The sequence below is a fragment of the Alexandromys fortis genome, unplaced genomic scaffold, assembly GCF_014885135.2.
Source record: "Alexandromys fortis isolate MF-2015 unplaced genomic scaffold, M_Fortis_MF-2015_v1.1 scaffold_293, whole genome shotgun sequence".
Classification (NCBI taxonomy): Eukaryota; Metazoa; Chordata; class Mammalia; order Rodentia; family Cricetidae; genus Alexandromys; species Alexandromys fortis.
In genome coordinates, this window is record NW_026068177.1 from 767,276 (window position 1) to 776,963 (window position 9,688).

At 52.6% G+C, this 9,688-nt stretch overlaps 1 protein-coding gene across 3 annotated transcripts in view; it reads left to right on the forward strand.

Moving 5' to 3' along the window:
• The window catches only part of LOC126492539 (latent-transforming growth factor beta-binding protein 4), a 29,781-nt gene extending 20,409 nt beyond the window's left edge, over nucleotides 1-9,372 (forward strand). For all 3 annotated transcript variants that reach the window (XM_050129018.1, XM_050129019.1, XM_050129021.1), the window contains 8 exons: nucleotides 2,140-2,406; nucleotides 2,917-2,988; nucleotides 3,829-3,957; nucleotides 4,145-4,291; nucleotides 5,350-5,502; nucleotides 6,233-6,613; nucleotides 6,978-7,130; nucleotides 8,961-9,372. In XM_050129018.1, coding sequence (XP_049984975.1) covers nucleotides 2,140-2,406; nucleotides 2,917-2,988; nucleotides 3,829-3,957; nucleotides 4,145-4,291; nucleotides 5,350-5,502; nucleotides 6,233-6,613; nucleotides 6,978-7,130; nucleotides 8,961-9,115 — 1,457 coding nt within the window. In that variant the 3' untranslated portion in view covers nucleotides 9,116-9,372. The remainder of the gene's footprint in view (nucleotides 1-2,139; nucleotides 2,407-2,916; nucleotides 2,989-3,828; nucleotides 3,958-4,144; nucleotides 4,292-5,349; nucleotides 5,503-6,232; nucleotides 6,614-6,977; nucleotides 7,131-8,960) is intronic.
• The last annotated feature ends 316 nt before the right edge of the window (nucleotides 9,373-9,688 follow it).

Here is a 9,688-nt window from a genome sequence, read left to right on the forward strand (position 1 = left end):
TTTTTTTTAAATATTTATTTATTATGTATACAATATTCTGTGTGCATGCCCAAAGACCAGAAGAGGGCGCCAGACCTCTCTACAGATGGCTGTGAGCCACCATGTGGTTGCTGGGAATTGAACTCAGGACCTTTGGAAGAGCAGGCAACGCTCTTAACCACTGAGCCATCTCTCCAGCCCCCTTGGGAACACAATCTTAAGCAGAGAGGTTTAATCTCTGTCCAGATAATCTCAACACCCAACGAAAAGCTAAGGCAGGTGCTATAAAGCCTATGCCTACTCAGCCAGCAGAGGTGGGCTGAAAGTTCAAGGCTATAAAGTGAGTTCAGTGACAACCAGGGCAATTTAGTGAGGCCCCTCCTTGTCTCAAATAAAAAGTAAAAATTGGCTTGGTATCTATATTTCAGTGACAGAGTGCTTGTCTAGACCCCACTTGTGAAAGGTTGAGGTGTGGCTCAGCAGTGGAAAAATTACCTAGAATCCCCCAGTGAGGGGCTGGGGTGTGGCTCAGAAGAAGAGCCCCTGCCTAGAATCCCCCAGTGAGGGGCTGGGGTGTGGCTCAGTGATAGAGATTCTGCCTAGAATCCCCCAGTGAGGGGCTGGAGTGTGGCTCAGTGGTAGAGCCCCTGCCTAGAATCCCCCAGAGGGGCTAGAGACATGGCTCAGCAATAAAGATCTTGCCTGGTGTGCACAAAGCCCTGTGTTTAATCCCTAGCAGTGAAAAAAAATCCAATGAAGAGATAAAGATATCCCTAGCAAATGATGCAACAGAGAAAACTGGACCAGCTGGGAGGATGGAAAAGCAAAGGGAACTATGGAGGAAAAGAAGAAACCCAGGCCAGCATGGGAAGAGGCTTTGGGGGGCTTTTGAAGGGGTCTGTCTCTGAACCAAGTGGGATGAACAGAAACAAGGAGCTGAAGTATGTGAGGGACTTTGTGTGACCTGCAAACTACAGAAGGGATGGCGTAGTCCATCTGTGGAGACACATGGCAGCAGTCGTGTGGCTCTTCTTGCTCCCTATGTGTGGATCAGGAAGCAGAGAAAGGGGAACTCGGGGTTTGGCTGGCTTTTTCCTTTCCCCCTTTTTTAGTCAGTCCAGGACCCTAGTCCCTGGGAGACTGCTGTGGATCTTCTGGAAGTCCTTTTGGGAAATGCCCTCATAGGCATACCCAGAAGGCTCTGGGCAGTTGCTTTAGGAGGCTCTTCCTCAGAGTTTGGAGCATCGCGGATCAGTTTTAACCAAGAAAGTGTCTGAAATCCCCCTAGGGATGTCGTGTGAAAGTGCTGAGGAGTGGAAGGGTTGGGGAGCAGGAGAGGGCAGGGCTGGACTGAGTGGGAAGAGAGGGGTGAGAGACAAGCCCCCAAGAGCCCTGTGAGTAAGCTGTGAGGCTGCCTGCTGGTAGAGTGTGTTTGATGCAGTCTGAGACAAGCTGAGGGTGAAAAGCAATCGCCTGTCCCCACCTGTCCTGCCGCTGAAGGGACACCTGGAAGGGGCCATGTTATGAAACAAAGGATACAGAATTGACCAGAGGGAGCCATAGCCAAAGTGAAGCTGGGCATGGTGGCTCACACCTGTAACTACAGCACTTAGAGGCCGAGGCAGGAGGATCTCTGCGTCTCCGGTCAGACTAGCTTACTAAATAATAGCGACTAAAAATATAATTTGGCTGGGTGGTGGCACATGGGAGGCAGGAGCAGGTGGATCGCTGTGAATTCAAGGCCAGCCTAGCCTACAAATTGAGTTTCAGGACTGCCAGAGCTACACAGAGAATGCCTATTTTGGAAAACAAAGCAAAATAAAATGGAAGAAAGAAAGAAAGCCAACCAAATCCATATGCATAGTATAATATACATACTGATTGTGTTATCATCTAGATTTTAAAGTCCTGGACTAGCACTCATAGGGCTCTAGGTTTGGTGTAATAGGACACACAATCCTAGCCCTTGGGAGGTGGAGGCAGGAGAATCCAGAGTTCCAGTCATCCTGAGTTACCTGAAACCGTATCTTGTCCCCAGCCCCCTAAGTGTTCTGTCCTGTTCTGCTGCTGGCTGGTACCCTCTGAGCCTGTTTCCCCATCACTGACTTGGGAGAATAGGAGACGTAACCTACGTCTGACTAAAGCCCCTTGCTTCTTCAGGCACATTCCCAGGCTCACAGCCCCAAGCACCTGCCAGCCCCAATCTTATAGCGAGGCCTCAGCCCCCACCCCAACCTCGAAGACCCAGCCCTCCCAGGCAGGGACCTGTGAGCAGTGGGCGTCGCGAGTGCTACTTTGACACAGCGGCTCCAGATGCATGTGACAATATCTTGGCTCGAAATGTGACGTGGCAGGAGTGTTGCTGTACTGTGGGTGAAGGCTGGGGCAGTGGCTGCCGTATCCAACAGTGCCCGGGCACTGAGACAGGTGGGCATGCGCTGTGGGGAGACACAGGGCCCGGGCACTGAGATGGGCAGGCATGCGCTGTGGGGAGACGCAGGGCCCGGGCACTGAGACGGGTGGGCATGCGCTGTGGGGAGACACAGGGCCCGGGCACTGAGACGGGTGGGCATGCGCTGTGGGGAGACACAGGGCCCGGGCACTGAGAAAGGAGGGCATGCGCTGTGGGGAGACGCAGGGCCCGGGCACTGAGACGGGTGGGCATGCGCTGTGGGGAGACACAGGGCCCGGGAACTGAGATGGGAGGGCATGGGCTGTGCTGAGACACAGGGCCTGGGATATGGGAGCTGGAAAAGGGATATTAGGTCTAGGGTTGAGTTACTGGATCTTCCAGGAAGGTGGGCACCAGCGAGGGTAAAGCTGAGAAGTGGGCACTAACTGACCTGGGCTTTAGGACTTGGTAGGGGACTAGAGTCAGCGGGCTCGGGCAAGGACTGGGACTTGAGTTTCTGGGTTCATCCTTGCTTCTGTGTGCAGCTGAGTACCAGTCATTGTGTCCTCATGGTCGGGGCTACCTGGTGCCCAGTGGAGACCTGAGCGCCCGGAGAGGTAAGGCCAGACTTCAACCGCTACCACCTTCAACCCCTAGGCCCATCTCTGTCTCACCCTGCCTGTTTCTTTCCTTTCCTTTCTTCCCTCCCTCCCTCCCTCCCTCCCTCCCTCCCTCCCTCCCTCCCTCCCTTCCTTCCTAGAGTGGATCCCACTAGTAGTCCAGATTGGCCTCAAATTTGCAAGCCCCCCAATTTCTCTTTCTTCCTTCTTTTCTCTTTCTTTCATCTATTCTTTTTTCCTTCCTTTCTTTTCTTTCCTCCTCCTTTTTTCTTTTTGATCTTTCTTCTTCTACTACTTCTTTCTCTTCCTCCTCCTCCTCCTTCTTGAGATAGAGTTTCTCTGTCTAACCCTGACTGTCGGGGAACTCACTCTGTATGTACACCAGGCAGGCCCCAGGCCTCAGACTTACAGAGACCCATCTGCTTTTATCTCCTGAGTGCTGGGATCAAAGGTGTGTGCCCCCATGGCCCAGTGTGTCTTTCTTTTCTTTTCTCCTTTTTAATTTGTGTTTTTTTGAGTACAGGGTCAGGTAGCCCAGGCTAACCAAGAAGTTGCTAAGCAGCAAAGGCTAACCTTGAACTCTTATTCTTCTGACTTTCACCTCTTGACTACTGGGATTGCGTGTGTGCTTCAACATACCTGGCTTCATCTTCTGCCTCTCAGTTTGATTCTCTTTAGAATTTTCTGCCTCAGCCTCTCCTCTGGTCCCAGTTCTCCTTGTCGCACCTTCTGGGTGCCATTGCTATCTTCTTCTGTCGTGACTGGCCATCCCATCCTCCCCTCGTTTCTCCTAGATCACGCGCACGCGCGCTCATATCTCTCCACCTTTTCCTTCAGATGTGGATGAATGCCAGCTCTTCCAGGACCAGGTGTGCAAGAGCGGAGTGTGTGTGAACACCGCCCCGGGCTACTCTTGCTATTGCAGCAACGGCTTCTACTATCACGCACAGCGGCTGGAGTGCGTTGGTATGAACCCCACCTTCCCCCACCCCCAGCTCTGGCCGTGCCAGTCCCAAATAGGAATGTGGCTATCCCAGCAGGAAGTCCTTCTGAAGTCTAGACTGCATCCATCACTCTTGTCAGTGAGCTGGGGAAATGTGAAACGGAGTTCAACCTGGTAACCGCCTCATTCCCCCATCCCATACCGTCCTAGATAATGACGAATGTGCCGACGAGGAGCCCGCTTGTGAAGGTGGCCGCTGCGTTAACACGGTGGGCTCTTACCACTGCACCTGCGAGCCCCCACTGGTGCTGGACGGCTCCCGGCGCCGCTGCGTCTCCAACGAGAGCCAGAGCCTCGGTAACCCCGCCCACAGACCCGCCCAGCCCCACCCCCGACTCCCAGCCGCTAGATCCCTAGGCCACGCCTTCTTGAAGGCCACGCCCCTAGTGCCTAGATGAGTTCAGGGTGAGGCTTCTGCTTGTTTTTTTGAGGCTGTGTTTCAGTATGTAGCCCGGCCTGGCCTGGATCTCACAGACACCCGCCTTCTTCTTCCTCCAGAGCGCTGGCATTAAAGCCGTGAGCCACAATGCCTCTGGCCCACACTGTTTTGCTTTTGATTTTTTTCCCCCCAAATTATTATTTTGTAGTATATGCTGATCTGGAACGCATACAAATCTCCCTGCCTTGGCTTTCTAATTGCTGGGATTACCGGGATGAGAGGACAGGGGTTACTTCTCTTTCGGGGTAACCTGACCTGGTGGTTGAAGGTGAAAGTTTCAGTGCGGGTCTTTCATTTTCTTGCTCTGTATACCCGCACACATTTCTTCGGCCCCAGGTTCCTCTCATTTTTTTACATGCAGAGTCTCACTATGTAGTCCAGGCTAGCCCAAACTCAGATTAACTCTTGCCTCAGCCTTTTGGTTTCTGGATTTACAGGCCTGCTCTACTACAGGTCTCTCTCTCTCTCTCTCTCTCTCTCTCTCTCTCTCTCTCTCTCTCCACCTATCTTAAGTCTCTTTGTCTCTCATACAGTCTGTGTTTCTCCCCTGCTTTGCCTTGGTCCATGGGCCCAAATTCTCTTTTCCTGTTTCTGTTCCTACAAAAATTCCTGAATTTTGAGGCTTCATTTAAACAATGATCAGGGTGCAGGGTGTGGTGGGCGCACCTGTGGTCCTAGCTGCACAAGAGATGGATGAACCACAAGTTCTGGGCCAGCCTGAGCTACATAGAGAGACCACCTCAAAGATGAAAACACAAACAAAAGCAAGCAAACAAAAAAATCCACCCACACACTAATGTCCAGGGAAGTAAAACAACGGCCCCCATTTCACAGAACCCTCTGGAGGCTGGACTCGGGTCTGTGTGGGATAGCCCAAGTCCCAGTCTGCCCTGACACATCCTGTCATTGCCCGTAGATGACAATCTGGGAGTGTGCTGGCAGGAAGTGGGGCCTGATCTTGTTTGCAGTCGCCCGCGACTAGACCGGCAGGCCACCTACACAGAGTGCTGCTGTCTCTACGGAGAAGCCTGGGGCATGGACTGCGCTCTCTGTCCTGCCCAGGACTCAGGTATTGTACATCTCTACACTGCCCCCAGAGGACCTCTTGGCGTCTGTACATCTGTTGCAGCCGGTCCCAAAATCAACAGTAATCTCAAGGCCTGAATCACCCACTCCCACAGCTCTGAAATCTCTCACCTTAAATGCCTGGTTTCTAGATCACCCCCCCACCACCGCCAAGACACACCCTGTGAGACACCCCACTCCAGACACCCCGGGGCCCTTACATCCCAGGAGCAGTTGCCCACACACATCCTGCCCTTCAGACTCTGCTCATAGCCCTAACAGCTGCTGATGGCCATTGCCTTGGGCATCCCCACACCAGATTATCAAGATTCCAACACAGCCCCAAAGATCTCTGGTCCCCTCCTACTAACTCCTTAAAAATATGAGCCCCAAACCCCAGGCTCGCTTCCTCCAAATCCCAGAGATTCAAGCTCCCTCCAGGCACCTTTGGCTCTAAGTCCCAGTGTTCAGCCAGCCCATTGATTCTATAGCCATAAAACACCTTCCTCTCATTTCTTCAGGTTCCTCGCCCAAGCTCCCATGATTTCCCAAATTCCAGAACCTTAGTCCCTGGACCGTAGCTGCAGTCTAAGGATGCTGGAACCCAGGATCTCGGAATCCTAGAATTAGTCTGGAACTATCCGAAGCTCTCCCAGAGCTTTTCCTCTGTTGCTGGGGGAAGGGTATATGAACAGAGGGTACTGACCGTGCTATATCTTGGCTCCTGTTCGCAGATGATTTCGAGGCCCTTTGCAATGTGCTGCGCCCCCCTGCATATGGCCCGCCGCGCCCAGGCGGCTTTGGACTCCCGTACGAATATGGCCCAGATATAGGCCCACCTTACCAGAGTCTCCCTTATGGCCCAGACCTATATTCACCACCTGTGCTACCCTATGACCCCTACCCACCCCCTCCTGGACCCTTTGCTCGTCGGGAGGCCCCTTATGGCGCCCCACCCTTCGACATGCCAGACTTTGAGGATGATGGTGGTCCCTATGGTGAGTCGGAGGCTCCGGCCCCACCCAGCCGAGGCACTGGCTGGACATATCGATCCAGAGACACCCGTGGTTCCTTCCCAGAGCCTGAGGAGTCCTCTGAGCGTGGAGGCTATACAGGTGAGTAGTGCCGCCAAAGATACCAAGCAGACAGACAGACAAACACAAGGGGGAGGAGATGCAGAGAGAGAGAAGGCAGAAGGTGAGTCAGGTTCAGAAATGCATAAGAGCAACTGATGGTGATTCATGCCTGTAATCCCAGCATTAGAGAGGCAGAGGCAGGAGGATTGCTGCAAGTTTGAGGTCATCCTGGAATGCATAGTAACACCTAGGGTCTCAGCACAGCGCACCCTGCAGTCTTGGAGCGGGAAGGCAGATTAGGATGAGACCCACACAGCCAGGGAAGCCAAGAACCAAAAGGAAGAAAGAGACAAAGGACCTAAGGCAGAGCTCTCCTGGTCATAGCACCTTGTGTTCTCTGCAGGAGCCTTGGCTGAGCCCTATGAAGGCCTGGAGGCTGAGGAGTGCGGGATCCTGGATGGCTGCGCCCATGGCCGCTGTGTGCGCGTTCCCGAAGGCTTTACCTGCGACTGTTTCGATGGCTACCGTCTGGACATCACCCGCATGTCCTGTGTCGGTGAGGAAGGGGAGCAGAGGGAAGAGTAGTTTGACCAGAGGGTGATCGGGAACCTCATTATAGACAGGAACCAGGCCATCCTAGGAAGAATAAATTTATTCTTGCTGGGGGTGGGGCTTGACTGAAGATGACGTCAGAGTGGGACTCCTGTACATGGCAGAGCTGAGGTTGGGAATATGTGGGCTTTGTTTATTTATTTGTTTTTATTTATTATTTATTTTGCTGTTCTGAGGGTGGAACCAGAGTTTGATGCTGTCTAAGCAGATGCTCTACCACTGAGCCAGGCCCCAGCCCCTCACTGGGGGATTCTAGGCAGGGCTCTACCACTGAGCCACACCCCAGCCCCTCACTGGGGGATTCTAAACAGGGCTCTCCCACTGAGCCACACCCCAGCCCCTCACTGGGGGATTCTAAACAGGGCTCTCCCACTGAGCCACACCCCAGCCCCTCACTGAGGGATTCTAGGCAGGTGCTATGGCTCACTGATCCATACCCCAGCTCCTGCAGATGAGGCTCTGAGAACTGTCCATGCTACCTTGGACAATCTTCCTGATCTCTTTGCAAAACCTCAGCCTTCCCACATGATTGGGGTAGTAATCATGTCTGCCTGTACGGGGGGAAAAGGCAAGTGCTTGCAACCAGGAGCTGTGAGGGGATCCGAGACCCCCGTCTCAGTCTATCAGTTTGTTCTGTGGCCTGAAACTGGGCACTGTGCCTTGCTTAGCTTTCCTCATCTGGAGAAACAAAACAAAACAAAAATCCCACAAAAAAACACAGTGAGAGAGCCCGCTTCATAAAGTTCCTGTGAATGTCAGTGACGTCGAACACCCTGTGTATATGTTGGGGATCAGGGCTGCATAGATGCCCCGGTGGCCAAGAGGGCTCCTGTTCTTCAGATGACCATAATTTGGTTCCCAAAACCCACATTAGAGACCAGGCAGTGGTGGCGCACACCTTTAATTCCAGTACTCGGGAGGTAGAGGCAGGCGGATCTCTGTGAGTTCGAGGCCAGCCTGGTCTACAAGAGCTAATTCCAGAACAGGCCCCAAAAGCTACAGAGAAACCTTGTCTCAAAAAAAACAAACAAAACAAACAAACAAACCCCACACAAGACACTCACTACCACTTGTAATTCCAGCTCCAGGGGATCCAACACCCCCTTCTGGCCTCTGTGGGTACTGCATACAGGTGGCATACACATTTGTAAAAAATAACACATTAAAAAAAATTTAAAGAGGCTCAGAAAAGTGGACTGAGTTCCCCAAGGTCTCACAGGAGAAATAGCAGCGTGCTGGGCACCCAACACTAGGAGAATGAGATCTGTACGATGTGTGGCTTCCAGCGAGGCGCGGAGCAAGTGCGCCTGTGCTGGGCCACAGTTAGCATCTGTATAGCACAGAGGCGCAGTACCTGCCTCATGGGCTTATGAGGGAGATAGAATTAGTACAGGTTCCACGCTCACAGGGATGACTGATATGTAGGTATTTACGACTGTCCACAGCGATATTTTCTTTACTATTGTTTGTGTGCATGCGGTGTCACACATGTGGAGGTCAGGGTACAACTCTGTAGCATCGGGTCTTCCTTTCCACCTTTACCTGGGTTTCGAGGATCAACCTCAGATCATCAGGCTTGCACGGAAAGCCCTTTATCCCCATGACCCATCTCACAGGCCAAAACACAGGGCTATTTAAACGGCCTGCCTGGGCTCACACAGCCAGCCCGTAGCAAGTGATATGTTGCATTCCGTAGGAGAGGCTTAAGGTCCGTGATTCTCTACCTCAAAAAAACATGGAGATGGGCTTCTCTTCTTTTTACCCCTTCCCTCAGACATCAACGAGTGTGACGAGGCTGAGGCAACCTCCCCGCTCTGTGTCAATGCACGCTGTGTCAACACCGATGGCTCCTTCCGCTGTGTCTGCCGTCCAGGATTTGCACCCACACACCAGCCACATCACTGTGCGCCTGCGCGACCCCGAGCCTGAGCACCTGCACTTGGCGCCCCATTATGCCTGCGCTCTGGGAGCTTCCGGAGCACGCCTGGCTCCCTCTAGTCCGCGAGTGTGCAAGGATGTCCGCCAGTCTGGACTTAGGATGGACAGACACAGAGGGGTGCCTTTCGCTGCTCTCGTCATTCCCAGCCCCTCCCACTAGCGCTTTGGGCCTGGCGTGGTCCAGTCCTGTGTCCCCTGTCACATTCCTTTCCTTTTATAAAAATTTCAATTAAAACACCTATTTTGTATTTTTGGCCTCTGCCTGCCCTTTTCTTTTTCCCAAAAGTTGGCTTCACAGTTTGCTGAGTCACTCAGCCACCCAAGAAAGCACCATTCCAGACGCCAAGATTGACTCTTACTTTCCATGACTCTCACCAAGTCTGGCCTTGTCCCTCTTGGCCCTCCTGTCTCAGTTTCTCTCTCTTGCCCGTCTTCTCTGGGCAACTTCCCATCTTTCTGTCTTTCCATCTCTTCTTTTCTATCATGCTCTTTCTAATCTTCAGAGTTGCGGGGAGTTTTTGTTATTTTGTTTGTTTGTTTTTTCTTCTAAGAGGTTGTTATGTA